This window comes from Stigmatopora nigra, chromosome 2 (assembly GCF_051989575.1).
Source record: "Stigmatopora nigra isolate UIUO_SnigA chromosome 2, RoL_Snig_1.1, whole genome shotgun sequence".
In the NCBI taxonomy this organism is placed as follows: Eukaryota; Metazoa; Chordata; class Actinopteri; order Syngnathiformes; family Syngnathidae; genus Stigmatopora; species Stigmatopora nigra.
In genome coordinates this window covers 5978271-5998397 of record NC_135509.1, presented here as the reverse complement: position 1 = coordinate 5998397, position 20127 = coordinate 5978271, and the positions used below count along the sequence as shown (strand labels likewise).

At 37.6% G+C, this 20127-nt stretch overlaps 1 protein-coding gene across 1 annotated transcript in view; it reads right to left on the bottom strand.

The window, feature by feature from the left end:
• sipa1l1 (signal-induced proliferation-associated 1 like 1) overlaps positions 1–20127 on the bottom strand; it is a 37253-nt gene that overhangs the window by 14703 nt on the left and 2423 nt on the right. Inside the window, exons 2-9 of the mRNA XM_077744676.1 lie at positions 7739–9239; positions 7424–7646; positions 6884–7014; positions 5633–5821; positions 5203–5377; positions 3928–4031; positions 3649–3806; positions 663–1242 (exon numbers count right to left, since the gene is read on the bottom strand). Of these exons, the coding sequence (XP_077600802.1) occupies positions 663–1242; positions 3649–3806; positions 3928–4031; positions 5203–5377; positions 5633–5821; positions 6884–7014; positions 7424–7646; positions 7739–9121 (2943 nt within the window). The 5' untranslated portion in view covers positions 9122–9239. The remainder of the gene's footprint in view (positions 1–662; positions 1243–3648; positions 3807–3927; positions 4032–5202; positions 5378–5632; positions 5822–6883; positions 7015–7423; positions 7647–7738; positions 9240–20127) is intronic.

Genomic DNA, 20127 nt, shown 5'->3' with positions numbered 1-20127 from the left:
AAAGGACAAACTAGTAGTATAACTAGTATATCTAGAAATGGTTATGATGAACCTTAAATTGAGAAAATTATAGTTTTATAAATACATTTATGGCAATATATTCATTTACAATCTTGCATGTTGGTAGTATGCCAGTTAACTTCTCCTTTATTGTTTCAATTTGATATATTTTATAGTCATTTTATAGTATTGCATAGTGATTTTAATCTAATTTATACACACATTAAATTAAACTAGACCAGATTCTTCTATCAGCATCCAAAAGAATGAAGGCATTCCTATATTTTTTCACACTGTCAACTAAAATTAGGGGTTGTGTATGTTTCCTCAGCTTAAGGAATTCATATTTTTCTTGTGAATATAAAGGAATCAGTTCCTTGGTTTTAAAATGAGATCGTAGCCGTTACCTTCTGTCATTTGGCATTTATCCTCCAGAGAGGTTGATAGATTTGTGAGTATAAGTGTTCGTTTTGTTGCCATTGAGGCAACATCAGCATGACAGCAAGAGAAGACAAGCATGTAACACATGCATCCCACACAATAGATGTTGAGTTGTTTTCATCAAATATGTGCAGGAACACATTGTTTGCTTTTATCCATGAACAGCAAAAACCAGGGAGTAGTTTATAGAATTTTGCAATATTATAAAAACAAATTCTCACCTCTAGACGTTTGATGACCTCTTTGAAATCCTCAGTGTTGTTACTGATACTCCTTAGTGACACACTTTCTCCTCTCTCGTAGAAAATCCGTAAAGATGCTGGACTGCTCAGGGCCCAACCAATGACATCTTTGGTGGCACAATTGAACACCACGGCTTTAGCCTCATGGTCCAAAAGTAAGAGGAAATCATTAGAGATGGCCAGAAGGGTATCTATCTCTCCTCCAGTCCCGGCATCTTCCGCATGGACAAGCCAGGCAATCGCCCCAAGGCTTCGTATCTCAGCTCCCGAATATGGACGACTCTTTTCCTTCTTTTTGTGGGCTAGTGAAATAAATGGGAACTTTCCAGATGGGTCAATAGGGGTGCTGGTGGTGTGCCGCTCAGCTAGGTCACGTAGGTACTCCTGCCGTGTCCGGGTGGCCATGGCACGGAACTTGTGAGACTTGTGAGCAGCGTTTTCTGCATTGATGACCTTGGCTAAGAGGAAGTCCCGGAACACTGAGGACTTTGGAAAAGTCACCCCTTCTGGGATAGGGGGTCCAAATGAAGGCATGTCTTTAGAGCGGGTGACTGACACACTGTGGGAAAGGGTTAGAGAAAGGAAGATAGAACATTATACCTATATCAAGTTCTTGTTTGATATATGCACAAATCATTTAATTTCCAGCTAAACTTTGTATATTCTGACCATTCAACATCGTTCTTCTGACTTTTTAGACACTGTAATTATCTTCTTTTCCCATGACAATGCAAAATATGGGTGTAATTCTAATTAATTCATGAGTTGGGTTAAAAAAAAGTTGTTATTTGTTTGTTGTTGACCAAACTATGCATCCCATGTAACAACATTACCCTGTTTGTCCAATTGTGGTGTCATTACACATCTAAATTTGCACTGTGTAATAAAAAATGTTTTGTTAAAAAGACTTTTTAACAGCTCGCCATGAACCCTCTTTGTTAGAGGGCGTCTCAGGATGTTTTTCTTGTTTGGTATGTCAGGAACTCTGAGAAGTACTTGGGAGGAAAGGGAGAAGAATGAATGGAGGAGGCACTTCCATATGTGCAACCAGTAGTTAGAGAATATGTAGAATGGGAAACAGCACTTTGGTTTATAAAAAAATAAAACAACAGTGCCTTTTTTTAGATCAACAACTAAACAAAACAATAATTACATGGTCAAAAGATAAAGATCCAATGAAAAATGCAATACACCGGCACATTATTTTATCTTATAACCAGCTATGCCTTATGAATGAAAATAAGCTTGTTCATTCATAGTGCAATTTATAATCGGGTGTAATTTGGAGTCTGAAAAATACTGTACAAAAATAGACATGAATGAAGTACATTTGAGCAAACAACTTAGTTTTTCAATAGTCTTTCTAATCAACAAACATCACCTCTTCCACACTTTTTTTGTCCTAATGCAGTTGTTCACTGAAAATAATTGTTATGTGACACAGGTAGAATTCTAAAGCAATCACCCCACGCATACTTCCCCTGCTGGCATTAGTCGGCACACATGTTGACATCATAAATCACTGTCAAATGACTAACTATAGCAAATAAAGTCACCCACATGTTTCTAAATAAACCCCAGAGACACGGTTCTCCAAACGGTAACATTTCAATTATACAAACAAACTCCCTTCCGACCTTTTCTTTCTTTCTATGGAGGTAAGCAGGAACTTGTGTAGGCAGCAGATAGTGAATTAGGAGCTGGAATGTTTAGCCCGAATATTTCAAAAAGTATAGAAACAGACCCTGGGATAAAGTCTGGGTCCCACATTTGAATAAAACCCATATGATAAATGAATCACAACAGACACTTATTGAAGTGGGACTGCCAAAGTAGCTTGTTTGCGTGCCAGCTGTGCAGACATTAAATTCCAAACTGTGGCCTTGATGATTATTCCTTTTCATCATTACAACAATAACTCAATACTTGAAACTGGAGCACTAAAAAGCACTTGTATTCATCCACCGGTGAGTCGGTCAAGCAAAGACCTGTGACTCATGCCAGACATTGAAGGGGAGGGAACGAGTGGCGTGGTGGCAGTAATGAGAAGAGAGGCGAGCATGAGCATTAACTTGAAGAGTGACAGTCGTAGAGGAGAGGAGAGAGGAGAGGAGAGGAGAGGAGAGGAGAGGAGAAGAATGCAACAGCACAAATTGCTACGCTTGCGAGGTCACCCAGGAGGGAGGCTGGCCAGAACCAGATCAAAAGCGTTCAAACTCCTGTGGTTTCTGTGATTTTCGGTTTTATGCATTTGTAGCGTGTGGGCAGCTGCACACTCAAGACCCACAATCTGCTGCCTACCGAGCCAGTGCAAAAAGAAAAGAACACGTCAATGGCCTTTGCAGTAGAAAGCTAACATCTCTACAGTAGAATAAAAAAAGGACATGTGCACTTATGTCGTAAACAAACAAAAAATAAATATTTTATCACCCCAAAGATGAACTTTAGAAACTGTAACTGTCTTTTTTTTTGCAGGATTCATTCAGCATTCTCTAATTTATTGTAACCTCTGCACTCATGCGTATATTGTTGCTAAGTAACTAAGTAGCCCCATGGGGTACAATTAGGACCAAACACAATGTGCTCAGAGAGCAATTAAAACGCCCATTAAAAGAAGGACTATGGGATAAAACAGATAAGACATTAAAAAGGAATAACTAGGGAATAAAATGCCCTTCAAGTTCCTAATAAACAGGAAACAGAAAAGGGCAGGATTTTCATTGTCTTAAAATATTACTCTAGGCTGACACATTATAATTCATATTTCATGTCAATGGGTGCGCAAATAAGTTGTGAGGATTTACAGACTTGTTGTGATGAAATGAGTTAGAAACTCCTGAGAGAAATAATGGGAACAAATCATGACTAAAGTTAAACCACCTAAATTACCATTTGCAGTCATTTTCAATCAGATTGACACACATTATTCATTAAGCCCAAGTAATTAAGTCGTTTTAGAGCTTACCTGTAAGATGTATTGTCAGAACAAGGATTGTGTACCCGGACCACCACAAAGACATGTTGGAAGTGTGAACGAATATTTTTTGGGGTGAAGGGAAGCGCCCCAGGTTCCTGGAATACAATGGTGACGATATCATTCCCAATGTGGCGCTTCCTCAGCAGCTGGAAATATTCAAGAAGAACAAGAGTTGGATAGAAGAATGATTGACATGAGAATGAAAAATGATTTAATATATGGGGCAATTTTATTGATCACCCTTGCAAACCCTATAGTTGTACTTACTTGCTGTTTATTGTTGGGTGTATATGGGAGCATTGTTGACACGTGGAACATGATCTCATAATCTTTGTGTGTAGTATATAAGGAGTGAGTGCCAGTTGAGTCAGCTGAAAGAAACACAATTGACTGTGACATTGCCTATCATTTTCCATTAAATCAAACAAGTATAAGCTATTACTGGAGTAGTTCAATTTAAAGAAAAAAACTTTTTCTAGTTAGTGAAATTGCATTTTCTTGGAAGCAATTTATCGTTATAATAAAAGCAATAATGATGAAAATGAATTTTGAAATTGATGTTATGTTGCCAATAAATGCTACTAATAACCTCCATCATGTTTTGATGTTCTGTTAAGGGAATTAAAGAGTAGGAAGATATCCTGACTTAATGGCTATATTCAATTGTGTATGTGTTTAGGGAAGTACATTAACATAAATGAACATTATCAAATATTAATAACAATATGTATTAACATTTTCAACAATTATTTGAGTAAATTTGTTATTTCAGAAGTGTCTCTTAAACTAGAAACCCTCTTATTAAAGAGGACATTGAAATTAATCTGAGTTTTTGATCTCAACTGTAGTTTTTCATTGCTTTGCTGTTACAGCATTTACAAAGTATACCAATCATGTCAGGAAATATCTTTCAAGGAATTACATTGGGGGGAAAACATCATTAGCAAAATTGTGCCATTTTATATATAGACAAAGGGAGAAAATCCTTAATTAAAAAACGGAGTTATGGGTCACAGGAATATTATGGTAGGAAGAGAGCGGTCCTTGAAGTTGTATCTTTGAAATTCATTCTGCATCCACTGACAGAATCATTTATTCATCCAGGGCCTGCTATGTGTGGCATGAACAACACCAATTATTGATGGCATACTTATTTTTAGAATACAAATGCTCTCCAAGAAGAGATTATTATAATGACTCTAAGTATTCTCACACTCTAAAATCCACACGTTTATCAACGCCTTTTATATTGTTTCCATTTTTAAGATGTTAGGATCATCGTCTACACACTAAATAATATTATAGTACTCAGGCTAAAGACAAAAGTAAAAATCGTTGATAACTTTGGATTGTTGACAAAGCAAGTGTGGATGGTCTATAATTTTTTAATTGATTACTAAAATATTAATTCAAAAACCCCTAGTCTTAGATTTAGAGACTTTCTCAATCGATTAAATGGTGAAAAGTCTTAAAACCTATTATAACAACTTCAAATTTACTCAAAGAAAGTCTTTTTACATTTTGCACTATGGGTATACGTACTTTTGGCATCCAGCTGAGCCCGGTACTTGGAAAAGCCTTTGAGTCGAACCCTCTCCCCGAGAAGATGAAGAAACTCCTCCAGTGCTGGACCAGCTGATTCGTTGTTGTACATCTCTTCTTCTCCACTCTGGCCTGACTTGCAGTACATCACTCCCACTTTACGCTGGAAACTCAGCTGTGACAGAAAGAACACAATACACATCTTTTACTGTCGTGATCGTGGTGGCATTTAGGAGAAAACTTAAACCGTTTGCCATGACATTTTCAGTGAATCATTATTAATGTGTTTATGTGTGTGGTTTTAAGAGGTAAAAATGAATATTTGAAGCACATTCTGTTTGGAAATATATGGCAAGATACTGATTATATATTTTCTTTTTCTTTGCGTTGTGGCAAAGTGAATGGAAAAGTAGTAGTATTGTCCCCTTACTCCCTGCTCGTCAAGCTTCATCAGTTGCTCAGTGACCTTGGGCGTATTGAGTGCCAGGCGCAGGCAGTGAATATTCAGCTCAGGGACAACATACTCCAACACCTCTTTGAGGGGCAGGCCTCTCGCTAAACCATGTTTCGATGTGGAAGGAACAGCATCTTCTATGATAGAACCACGAAGTGTATTCAACTGGACAAAACAAAACAAAGAAAAGTTCAGTAAGACAAGCTATTATTACAACGATCACATTGTTTGTTTTCAGTGCCTCTTACTCATTGGCTTATTTCAATTTGCTACCAATCTAGTTCAAAAGGATTGGACATCTAGTAGTAAAACACTCATTTTAATTCATATCAAAATAATGAAAATAGTGATGGGACATCAATTATTGTCTGAGGCACTACAAGACTAATTCTGTTCTAATTACTACTAAATAAATATTTTGCTAGCTGGATAAAAAAAAAATGTTTAGCAAAACCTAAACACACTGCAGAAAAAAGAAATTAATACATTTTGAATGTGCTCTTTTGTCCATTTTAACTTTTTTTCTGCAGGAGCTCCTATAGAGGAGAAGCACTCAAACTGAAGAGATGACAATACTTCACCTCAACAGACACAAGACCCCTCTCTTCAACACTCATGCATCTCACTCACTCCCACGCAGACAACTATAAGCATACCTACCCAGCTCCCAGCACTGAAAATAGCAATTAGAGAGGAGAAAAAGGAAGCGACAAGAGAGAAGAAAATGGAAGAAAAACGTGCACGCATGGCTCTTGCGTCATCCCTGGAGACTCTGGGGCTATTAGTCAGAGCGGGGTTTCAAAATGAAAGCCGCGCTCTTTTCTTTTTCTACACAAATACCTTTAGCACTATTTTTATCTTATTTAGCTGTGAAATGACACAGCTCAGTTCTTCAAAGATGAAGACTGAGAAAGACAGCAGGTGGGTGTTCATCCAGGGAATTTCGGACATCATCCGAGCACCCATTGTGAGAGAGTATTACTCTTATATATTGCTGCGAACCAAACAGACTCATAGCGCCTATTGAGGATGCATCAGGTAATACAAAAAATATTTTAGGGTTTTAAGCAACGTCTGGAGACTCCTGGTTCTCTAACTACAGCTGTAAAGATTTGCCATAGATGTTGCATGTGGTAATGAGTTTTAAACCAAAAAATAAGGTTAATGAAGGCATTTAACAGCTCAGTAATTGAACACAAAAAGTGGAAATGGTTGCTCTCTATTTACCTCACTGGTTCTGAAAATGACTCTGTAATTGTATTGCTGTCCATGATCCTTGTGTTCCTCCAGCTTCTCCCTCCTGAGACTCACTGCAACCGGGCCTAAATTCTCATCCACCCCAAGGTAGTTCCAATGTTCTAAAGAAGAACATATACAAGAAGTTATTTTTAAATGTTTATATCACTAGTAAATGGAACCATGAGAATAACAATAAGGGTTAAAACACATACAAAAGAAGTCATTTAAATATCAAAATGAAGAACTACTACCTATTCTAAAACTATACACTATTATACATACTGCAACACTGCAACCCCTTTTGGGCAAATGATTAGTGACTGTTTGTGCTTTACTTTGATATTAGTTGTGTGGACAACAAATTAACTAAATTGTATCAGAATCTACAAAACAGCATGTAATTAATATAAAATTGCACAGTGTGCTCATTACCAGAAAATTCTGTTTTCTCTTGCATGACAACTGCACTCAACTGAGCCATTCAACCCAAATTGCAGCCTAAAAAGAACTCTATTCCATTTTACTTACCTCGGAGGTAAAAGTACTTCCGATAGTAATAGGCTCCAAGGTCTACATGCTCCACGATATATCTCTTGGAGCGGTCAGCATGTTGACTAGAGCCATCTTTTGTGGCCTCCAAGACTGCAACTCCAGCATTGGTAAAATGACTTGTGAGGGTCGCCTCTAGTGGTCCTTCTTCTGGACTGCTGTTTGAATTGCTTGAGCTTGCACCACTGCCAATGCTTCCCTGCTACATTGGTGTCAAAGCAAAGAAAAGTTAAGCCCACACGGTTCATAATGCCACAAATCTCTCAAATCAATACAAGTTTACATCAAACTTACTTGTTTAGCTGGAGCAATGTTTCTCTCTCCCTCTCCACCAATTTCATTCCTAAAACATGGGCAGTTGAGCACAAGGTCATTGCTCTTATCGTCCCCCGGGTCCAAGGCCGGGTTGGTCCCATGACCTCCAATCCCTTCTTTGCTAAGTTCCTCTTGTGAGCCACAAGGCGATCCATACACAACACTTTGACTTGAAGAGAGGGATGAAGACACCGAAGCAGAGGCTGCAGCAGCAGCTGACGCACCAGTAGTGGTATTCTTGCGTTTAGCTCCTGACTGGCGGGTTTGGATGACCTCATTGAGGTCAAAGAGTAAAGAATTAATATCAAAATGGGCAAAGCCTTTTTGACACATCCATGGTTTGGAAGGGGGTAAACTCTCATCCCCTTTTCCTCCATCCTCAGCATCTGAACCAGCTCTAGAAGTATCACCTTCTACCTTCACACTGCGCAGCTTGCGGAATATTGATTCTCCACCTGTCTCAGACTTTGACCTTCTTTTCAAATGCTTCTCTCTTTCTTTAAGACGACTAGCGGGACTACCTCTGGGTGGTCCCAAGGACCCATCGGGCAAATCCAAGGCGGCCTGTTGCACAGGTGCAACAGTTAGCAGCTCAGTCAACCTTTCTGGTGCAGGACTTCGTTGATCTGGCGCCTCGGAAGACTGGTATCCTTTGAGCATGTCGAAAAAACTCTCCCCGGAGACGCCGTGTTTATCTATGGATGAAGTGCTGCCATATTCTCGATGCATTGGTGTCCACCCGGAGAAAGACCAGCCCTCATTACCATCCACATCTAATTCACTTATTGTTATATCACTGTTACTCCGCTGTCGGATACGTCTCATACCCTTACGGGGTGATCCGAGATAGCCATCGGGTGACAAAAAACGGTTATCTTTTCCCTTTATCTGCATTTTGTTTTTCAGTGTGTTCTGGATATTGCGAAGCATAGACGAGTCCTGAGGGCTGATTAGATGGCCTAGCTTGGCTGACAAATTGCTGTGGGCGGTGACAGCTGAGACTACCCCTCCTCCACTGCCACTGATACTGCCACTTCCCACAAGTCTTTCTCGATCTCCACTTCCTGATCCAGAGGAACTAGTGGTGGTGGAGCTGGGTGAATCAGTTTCTACTGTGATATGCCATACACCTCCTCCACCATCTTTTCTAGGGGGCCAGTCCGCCACTCGAGCCCGGACTCCCATCTTAGGGACTCCAGGGTTAGTGCCGGTAGTGGAAGAAGAAGAAATATGTGCACTCTCACTACGAGGCGGTGGTGCCCCTCCATTGGGTAGACGCAAACGGCGAGTATAGAACTCATCAGTAGCTGGCACTGAGCCCCCAACAGAGCGCTCTGTCTGGGAACGCTTGAGACTGGTCATTATGATGTTCTGGTTTAGAGGATGTGTCGTAGGGGGCTGGGATGCCACTGTATTTAGATGGGGCTTAACATAATGTCCACAGAATGGAGTGATGAGCCTCGGAGACCTGCATTACGTTCTGAAAATAAAGAAGAGACACATTTGCTTTAGTTTATTTTAGAAGGGATTTAGGCACTCAATTCAGAAACAAATGAAATGTATTTATGTGATCTGGGTGGAAGATCTCACATTGAAATTCACATTCACATTACTGTTTGTGTTATTAAAATAAACACTGATTCATAAAGTGCAGCTTTCTAACTGTGCAGATTTCTAACTGTTGTTTAATGAAAATACTTTGCCCACCTCCATTAAAAACACAGATTAAAGATGGTTCATTTTTCAAATACTGATTACACTAAATTCTGCAATAAATGAAGTAGAACTTTAAACCACTGAACAATTAAATGATGTACGTAGGTATAAATAAAAAAAGAAATGGCAAAACATTAAAACATTCCACACAAAACATTTGCTCACAAGTGTCAGGCATAAATCCACTAACCAATTGTCAACAAACATTGCTACAGATGGACTTAAGATACACGGCACCAGTCACAGACGCCAAATCAAAGTGTGTATAACACAAAAAAGACTGAGAAGGCAAAAAGCACCTTGAAAATTTTGACTGAATGAACATTTGAAGTAACAGCTCTATTAAATCTCAATAATTCTATCACCAGTCACAAGCTCACCTCTTACTTATCTGTTATAGACTTTTTCAAAAGGTTGCATTTGAGCAGGGATTTGTAATAAAACTATGTTTGAAGCTGTTTGTGATAACCTCAATGGTAAGGACTACCTTATCTCTGCCAAGTGTCATTGAACGTATGGTGCTGGAGCCTGAGATGGGAAGCCAAATTATTTGATACGCAGTTTAGAACTGGAGATAATATAAATGAAAACAATGAGTTGTCTTTTTTTAACGCTACAACCAGCTAAAAATCTCACATTGGTTCATCTCAGCTTGTCTAAGTGCAGAAAAAGTATGTAGAAGGCGATAAGGATGGTGGAAAATAAATCAAACAGTAGTCTCTTAGAAAAATGAATAGCAGACGATTATAAGTCAGAGAGTTTCAGTTTAGAGCTTTTCAAAGTGAAAGTGCAATTGTGTGGAAAGATAAATGTGTCATTTTCTTTTTCAACTGTTTCCTGCAGTGCTTAGATGTGTGACGTGGGGTTTGGTCTATTTGGGTGAGTGAAATATAAAGAACGGCCTTTTGGAGGCAGCTGCTGTCTTTCCTGTGATCTGTGAAATTGCTTAAGTATTGGTTAGATGCGTCTTCCCATGTTTCAGGGTTTTTTTTTTTTTAAAGTAGCATTGGCATTTAGACAAAGAAGAAATTCATCCAAACTTCCTTGTAGCAGAATGAATAGGTAACGTGTTAAGTTGAAATTCAATTGGTGTACTGTTAGAATCCTGACACAAAATCATCTCATCTACCACTTTATCGGGGGGAAAAAGTAATTATCCAAACTCACACAGATCTATATCTATTGATATTGTGCAATAAAAAAAATGTATATAACGGCTTGTGGTTAGGTAAATAATTAACATGGAACACTATCCATTTAGCTTTATTTGTTTTGGCTTGACATTAGACTATTTGATTTAATTAAAAAGGCAGGTCTGGTAAACCATCTGTTAAACTGTGCCACTAAATTGGAATTTCTATGATGATAAAAACAACTTTAGCAAACATGTCACATAATAAATAGGTTGCTAATATATCTTAATGAATTTAATTTAGAAAATCCCTTAACTATATATTATCCTTTAATTTAATTGTATAGGTTAACAGTTTTAAAACCATATGCATATGACAAAATCCTGAATCAAGTTCCAATCAGAAGAATATCGTTCAAACTGATCAAATATATAAAGGCAGACATATTCATCAGTTAGTGGTGCTCTTTTTTGCAATAATGAAGCTGGACCCTCTACAAGAGCCTCCTCCACACAGCTACCAAAGAGCCCTCTAATCTAAGCCAATCAGGTGACGCTTAAGAGCCGTTTGTTGTTGCATAGGGATCCAGTATGTGCACCCCCCCTACGCTCACACCTCTCCTCATTTCAACAGCCAATACAGACCCTTACTGCTAACAGCTAAATCAGGCATGGTACAGAGGATGACAGAAATAGCAGTACCGAGTGGTGAATATAATAGAGAAAAGGAGCTTTGGTGTAATTAACATTGAGATAGGGAGATGCTGAGCACAGAACATGAGATAGGAACCATGAGGAGAGAGGGACTTGAGAAAAATGGATAATAAGGCAATGTGGGAAGAAGATGATGTCCAAAAATGGAAGGAAAAATATGCATTCATGATTGATTAAAGAGTTTTAAAAGAGAATGAAAATAGCAATCATAAACTCATTCATTTACATAGTACAGACACTAGTGAGGATGGAATTTTGTGAAGTCTACTCTAATAATAATTAGAAAATGAGGCCCAGAAAGAATAGCAGGTGAATTATTTATTTTCAGTTGGATTATCACGTCAGAAGCACGGCGCTGATTTCCAAACTGGCACATTCTGCGTGGGAATCAGAGTTGGAACAGCACTGCAGAGGGAAGAGGAGTGTGGAGGACTAGAAGTAGTGCACAGTTTGCTGTAGAGTACATGTGTACTCAAAGTGATCAAATCAGATGACTAGTTGTGGGATAAATAAGATTGTCTACAAAGCGGATGTACTACAAACTACTGTTAAAAATCTAACAGCTATACAGTGTACCTACTGTGGATTTAAATGTCCCTTTTGTGGGCTTGCTCAGGTAGAACAGATTAAAAAAAGAAACAAAGTTAGCCCACATACCAACAGGAAACATCTCAGAGACTTCCTGATTTTACTTCAGGAAGTGGCAAGTTGAACATGGAATGGGCGAGGCTGTCACCCTCAGTATTAAAGTTGGACCATTGTCATATATTGACTGAGTTAGCAAAAGTTGCTGCCCTGTGGTGTAAATAGGTAAATTTAGTGGCCTTCTCACATAGCATAAATTACTTCTTGTTCCTCTGCATGTTTAAAAAGTACAAGAGCCTCAGGACTAGTTGTTCTATAAGTGAAAATGAACAACAGGTTTTAAAGACTGAAAATGTGAATATTTGAAAAATACATTGTCACATTCTTCAATAAGTACCTAAAATTTGACATTAAAGTAAAAATACTACTATTTTATACCACACTATTCCCTAAAGATTGATTCTACATGTTTTGGAAGATTGCAAGAAAAAGCTATAGGGGAAATTTGATGATATTTGGTTAACCCTTTTAAAAGCTGTATATTAATCATGCCTTGTAAATGTTTATTGGGATGGAGTCATGATGGGAACACTTTTCAGATGCCCTATTCACAAGAAATATGTCTTCTGAGTATAGAATGTAATAAATGAAATTAAATAGGAAAAAAGATATACAAAATCCTGCGGCGAGAAGACTCATGAATTTGTTAATCTGAACGTCAAGTCATTTATTGAAGATAAAAAGTTCCAAGATGAAAAGCGAAAAGTTGAGTTTGCAGGATTGTGATCATTAATCCTGTACAAGTTGGCAAAAACATTAATTTCACTATCAAATCCAGCATAAGGCAAGAGAATTACCAGTATTTTAAATGTTGCCTATTCTTTGCCCCATCATAGGTTTAAAAACAGTGGGTAAAAAAAAAAAAAAAAAAAGATGTGCCATTGAACACTCGACTGGGATCTGGTATGATTGCAGCAGAACTAGAGAGGCACACGCTCGTTTATGCCTACAGGGGAGAGTATTCGATTGATAACGAATGGGCCAGAATGAGGTGGCAGAGAGGGAGCAGCAGTTAGAGAGAAAGGGAGATAATGGGGGAGAGTCAGATTGATTCCTCGCTCAATGTGAGAGCATGTGGGAGGAGATGAGTGAGACATGGATGTAAGAGGCGAGTAGTGAGTCCATCAAGTCAACTACCCTTAAGTCCTTTTAAACATCCATTTCTCCTTACAGCGCAGACACTGAAACCCAGGCAGAAGAAGAAGAAGCAAAGTCATAATGATAAAAGCCCTGCAAGCAGTCTTACTGCACGCAAATGCATCTTAGCACTAGTCAGAGACTTCTTCCAAGGACATGCCAAAATTACTTGGGGGACCACAACACTTGACAGAGAGAGAGCGAGAGAGAGACACAGTACTCCTTCAGCTATAAGTATCCAAAACATCACACAACCTCCTTGAATAATATTAATGAAGTTCCAGCTCATTTGGGGCAAGGTTAATATAGTCATGGATGTCTTCATTTAGAGAGCTCCGATTTTTAAATCACAATCATCTTTTAGGGTTTTTTTTCTACAAACAGGCTGTTTTTTCTAGATAAGAACAGACAGCCCCCTTTTTAGCAGAATCACATTAATAAGTGTTAAATTTAAATGCAAGAGAGAGAGAAAATCTCAACCTCAGTTTACAATATACAGGGAAGAAAAAAGGCTATCTATAAAAATCCTAATATTCATTACTAAGCCACAGTGAAAATTGTAAAATGTGTTTCATTCCTAAACATTTGATAACCTGTTTGACTTATATGCTCTATGAATCATAGTTTTTTTATATACTATAGAGTGCAAGAGAATTTGCAAAAGTGATGCCACCTAAAAATACATAAAGTAAAAGGCGAGGCTATTGTTGTGCTTTGAGTTTCATTGCTGGTTTTATGACAGAAATAGTATCAGCACTGTAACTCAAAACAAAATGCCTGCAACTTTGTACGTGGCACAGACACTTTATCTTTTGGGAAGTAATCTATATTGATCACAGGAGGCTGCAGCCACAGGAGCTTGTCCAAGAAGAAGAGCCAAGCTCAGTTATCTTTTCCAACACCTGCATATCTTTCTTACCTGATGCAGTCTACACCGCCATTGTTTGTGAATCAACCAGGCTGAAAAAGTCCAATCTTAACTAACCATTGGCTGTTTCTGTATGCTGGCATCAGGCCTAATGAGGCTTTCTAATGGGCAATTCATGCCATTCATGGGGAAACCTTCAAAACTAAGCAGACTCAGTCCAGACACACTGCTCCTCTGAAAATACACAAACACACACACATGCTGGACTACTATAAAAAACAACTAGGTTAGTTAAAATCAAAAAAATATTTAAGTTGAAGAATGATAACATGTTGTATATATGAGGAATATCAATGAATCTGAAATAAATAGGTTCTGGCACCATTAACATAACATGCAATTCTGATAAAATTGCATCCGAGGTTATGAAAATCAATGCAAAAATCAGCTTTAATGCCAATGTAACTGTTCCAAAGCCTGTCTACTTAAATTGGATAGCCCAGTCAAACTTAACCTAAAGTGTTGGAATACAAACCATGTGTTTGTTCCTAACATGAATGCATTGAAGATTTGCAACAATAAGCATAAAACATTTAAGCACAACAGTATGCAGTATTTGTGTGATCCAAATAATGTGAGAATACCTCCCACATGGAAGTGAACAAGATGTCCATAACTAACTTGAAAAACAAGTCCCAATTTCTGGGACTCAATGGCAGCCTTTGTCTCCATATGTATTCAAATGTCATTAGAATGTTTTGATGACTAAACCAATGTGTGAATGGACATTTACACATTCCTGTTCTTTAATTAGTGGTAATGCATATTATGGAGTCTTCAAATTTTCCCTGTTCATGCATAGTTTGGTTATTTGCACCCTCCAATTTGCTGGCAATAAGTTCAAGGTGTATACTTGCACACTCATGACCCTGTGGAGCAAAAGCGTTTCAAAAGATGGGTATTTTTTGGGTGGGATTCTATTAGACATCTTGACAATACAAATCATGCTGGAGAAGCCTGAATTCAGACTCAGGCTCAAGTGTCTGATCATAAAATAGATAGTGTCCAGATGTTTGGCTGCACGCAAAAAAGTAGAGGAACAATTTCTTTCTCGTCAGCTAACAAGTATAATTATTTAGAGATTTAGCAGGACAGCACTTGCCACCTAGTCCAGTCACTTCACAAAATGTAAATACAGTCATACAAATGCATATAGTTTAACAGCCTTTTTTTCCATAAGGTTTCCTCAATATAAGGCATTTTTTACCGTTGTGTTAGTGACTAAAAGGAACCTTAGTGTTGGATAAAGATCAGTGTTGGACACCATATAGAGTGTGACTATTTCTCAACAGTCTTGTGAAGTGGTGACAATGTTATCTTCCTAGAGTTAATGTGAGTAGGAATGTGTGACGCCTTTTGGGAACAGTGTGGCAAATGCTTGATAATTATAATATAATTTAGTGCTACAAGAGCTCTATCTCAAAGCTAAAAAAATAATTCAAAAAAACAGTGATAATGCGCACATATGGTGCCAACTTTCATTTATTCACTAGTTATACGATGCAAGTAGTAAATTTAAAGTCATAGTATAGACCAATACTGATTAATGAACATATCTATATAGAGAGAGAGGGAAAGAGATACATATATACATATACATATATACATAGTTTAAAGTACTTAACTGAAGTCTAGCGTATTTAAACTAGTTTTTATCCAAAGTCACTTGCTATTTTGAGTAATCATTTTAAAACGGGTTATTGTCACCATAAAATGTTGAGGTTTGACTACTTCCCAAATTTCCACTTTCCCAAAAATGTTGAAATATTGAGTGCCTACTTAACAGGAATTCAGTTTACATAAAATTGACATTTTAACTATTAAATGTATGATTATTTATTTTCAAATGTCCTATCCTTAAAATTCACAATTAACACTGCAGGCCAAGTCAACACAAAGAAGACATGAACTCATACTGAGAAGTATGTTTGATGGTCGTGAGAAACTGTGAGCAAGGTTTTCCTTAATAATCACTGCTGTAAGAATGTTGGGGGGATAGGGCAGCAGACAGCTCTGTGACACTTTGACAGATGTGAGGCTTTGCATGTCTCAAAGGGGAACAGAGAAAGCCCTTTAAATAATAGGTCCACTGCTAAGCTTTCTGAGCAGTGGCCTTAGACCCACAACTCACTGAATAAAAGGGTCAAGACATTGGTTGACTATGGGCATCCAGGGACTTTCCGCGCAAGTACTAATTTGGGGCCTGGATGATCCAAACACTTCTAACAATGATTGATTTTCTATATTACGTCACAGAATTTTCTGCAATGTCTTGAATAAATATCTGCTATATTTCAAGAGTCAACCCTAATGGGTTAAAATATGACTAAAAATAGTATTTACTGGCACAATTCAAAATCAGTCTACTTTTAGTCTAAGGTCTCGTGATTATAAACCAGCATTGACTGTGCTGTCATGGCAACAAGGCTAGAAGAGAGAGACGTGTGTTGCTGGAGAATAAAAAGATTGCACTTTTAAATTGGCAGGCTACACAAGCTCTGCAAAGAATTTTTATTTAATTAGTGTTATACTCAACTTTGTCATGTTAGTGTTTGATGTATGTGTTGACCCATTGTGGACTCATTTCAGCCTTTTTTATATTTGAGAGAATTTTGATGGTGGGTGGTTGCGCTTTTCATTAGAATGCTGAGAACATCTTTTTGCCTAGCAGAACATTGGCTGTATTTGACAATGACCACTTAAATGTGGGCTGCCTATTGTTTCACCTGCTTTTTTGTATTATTACCATCCAGAAAGGTACAAAATCTATTTATTTACCATGCTTATTTGTATCTATGTTGCATTTAAAAGTGACATTTCATTGGTGGATAACTTCAATATACTATAGTTGCATCTTAGACCCCTGACAAGCACAGGTGAAGTCATTTGTTCACTTGACATACAACGTTTCACTAAATAGGCTAAACAACACAGCACAGCTGGGTCCATCCAAGATTACATAACACAGCGCCACCTCCGCAGGCACTGTTCGCACCACCCCTCCTACCACTTTGCCTCCCACTCGTGCACCATTGGCTATTTACAGGCAGAGGTGCATTGCTAGAAGACATCTCTATGCTCCTGACGCAACCTGAACAATATTATGGCAGATTCAACATCAAAAGTTTAAAGCTGGGGTCACTGAACAGTATAGAGTACTTCTTAACATGGTTAGAGTATAACAATACTTTATTGGCCTTATTACTGGAATTAAGTATTGCCACTCTAGTGTCTATATCTGGCTTAAAATAGTGTCATCTCCTTAAAGGTGTGATTTGATCAAATGATGACATTCATCTCTTCAGGGTATTACTTATTTGAAACAAATTTTGTTACCATGCAGTACTCACCCAAAGTAGGTCTCCACTTGTTGCCTGGCAACATTTGTTCAATGAATCTGAAAGCAAATGTGGTTGGAGCACTAACCCTTTACTTTCTTACACACTGAAGAAAAAGTTCAATTAGAAAGGTCATACTCTTGAATAATAGGGATGGAAGACTATTTTACCTATATATATAAAACTACAGCCTAAACAGTACACTAGACAGAAAAATAGAATGCCAGGAGAAGTGGAGTGGAGCGGAGTTTTAAAAATTGCCCTTTTTTTGAAGACCCCATTACTTTAGGGCAGTTTGTTGTAAGAGGGAGGAAGGACTATAGTACGAAACAGTATTTCTAAGTCACAGTTGAATCCAAATGAAAGCAGTAGCTTGGTTAACCTCCCATGTCTTATATCAATAAAACCACTGATTGAGCCACTACTTCACATCTGGAGAGCTAGAATAAGCAATACCATGAAACTGTGGGAATACTGCTGAGATCAATGGGTCAGATAGTTTACACCCTTAAATCATAGTCTTGAAAATACTTTTTTTCATGGAATACCCCAGTCATATTTGTTCCACATTTTCTGCCTCAATTTTTTTGGAGTAATTTCCTATATGTACCCCAACATCTAACATATGTATTAAAATATCTTGAAATAAAGAAAACAAATTTAGCAGTGTGGCAACTCAAATAAACCAAACAAATGTTTCATGGTGTATAGTAACAAAATACAAATAATGGTCAATGAATTAATGCCACACAGTATATATATATACTTAATTTCCAGGGTAATCTATTATTCAAATAACTAACATTACTATTAGATCCAGACAAACCACTCAATAACAAATAAAGTCTCAAATGTGCTATTGTTGCATTCCACTGTACTTTTAAAAAAAAAGGAGGTTAAATACACCCCCAAATATTGCAACACACGGAAAAGACAGCGGAGTTCACAAGGGCACTAATTTGATTGTTCTTCTCAGGGAGTTGAACTCTGATGTCATCGCTATTGTCCATGTTCACTAGGCATATCATTGTATTCCCATGGCTCAACTAAAAGCACATATAAATACATTTACGAATGCTCCTTCAGTAAAACATCTGGCTTTTGCAGTAACTGGGAGGCATAAACTTTAAGAACATCAGCCTTGGAGGGCTATCACCTGTATTTCATACCCCTACCTCCATTTGACTAAAGGCAACATCATGTTGCAAAGAGCACTACGTGTAATGGCACAGCACTTTCCTGTTTTGGTTTCCGCTATAACCACCTGCAAGGCAGATGTTGAAGACAGTGGCTTTGTGACCTATTTCTTAGTGGTATAGATTTGCATTCCGGCTCACTTATGAACAATAATTAGACACTTGGATTTTTTTTAAAAACAAATAAATGAAATAAAACCTCCAGATGTAACCTTGAGCAACAACTGTGCAAAAGGATTTAACATGTTTTGACATTTCACATACCTAATTACAACAACAACAAAAACTCCATAACATTGCATTGTCAGAAGTGGTAGAGAACACAGCAAAGTGTTCAATCTTACCCTAATCATCTTTGTCTTTATGTCAGATTGTATATTCAACTGCAAGGCCAGAAAGACCAAATATAATTCAGCTAATTTGGCAGCCTTTAATATATATCAAAACACATTTGTGTCTTTCTCACTGCAAGCCACTGAATTCCCAAGGAACTACAGACAATAATTAAACTATGAGTTGAAATATAAAAACAAAAATTGGAAACTACCAGAAAAACAAAAAAAGCAATTTTCTTAATCGTGTTATTAAAAATATATATCTGTATATGTTTATTGCCCGGGACAAGGAAGGCTATTTGATGTTTGGCATGGGCATGTAAATGTTTAGCCATACATACAACTACAAAGAGACTGTTGTTGACAGTTTGTGTCAAACAAGTGTTTTTCCAATGCAAACATCCAACTTAACAACATAAAAGAAACAACAAGAAAGATATTTCAGAGTTGTGCCTGGATTTGGGAAACAGATGGCAAAGCAGTTGGTGGGAATTTCAGTAACACTTCCATAAATGTTGGATGCCGGGAGTTGACTCTCTTACAACTTACTAGACAAGGGTTTTTTAGCAAGGCTATTCAAATAGTATCCAAAAAAATGATCATGATTTGTTGTATTTCATATATTCCAAATTTATGTTAGTTTTACAGTCAACTGATTATGAAAAAATGGCTTGCTTCACTATTGCTACCATTTTTGATCAGTTACTGTAAATAAATAACACAAATAGTCACCAAAAATTAAACTCGAATTCTTCTCAATCAGTGATCATGATTGTAAAATACTTCATTACTAGTTTTTAGATACAACTAAAGTGCATTCCATATTTATCTGGTGTTATTTGTTCTTTCTACACATTTCTGGGCAGATTAGAGCATTGTTCTAATGAATCTAAGTGTGACTTGCCTGTTCTCAGGATTCTCCATCTGTGCATCATGTTTCTCCTGTTAATTTAGGCACTGAATAGCAACGCTAACTCTGTATTACCTCTTTTTTATACATTTGCTGATCAATCAAATACATCTCAAATGTGAGCCAGTTTTACAAAAAAAAGGGGCTTTCCAACTGGCTAAGCAAACCTAAAAACTAGTGAAAAAAATCAGAGGTCATTCAAAATTAGTACGTGTAATGTCACCGCACTGTAGCAGACCTCATTTAAGCGAGCATCAAAGACTGGTAACATGTGCATTTTTTATAAGCTTGTTTTATGTTGCTTCATCTAAATGTCA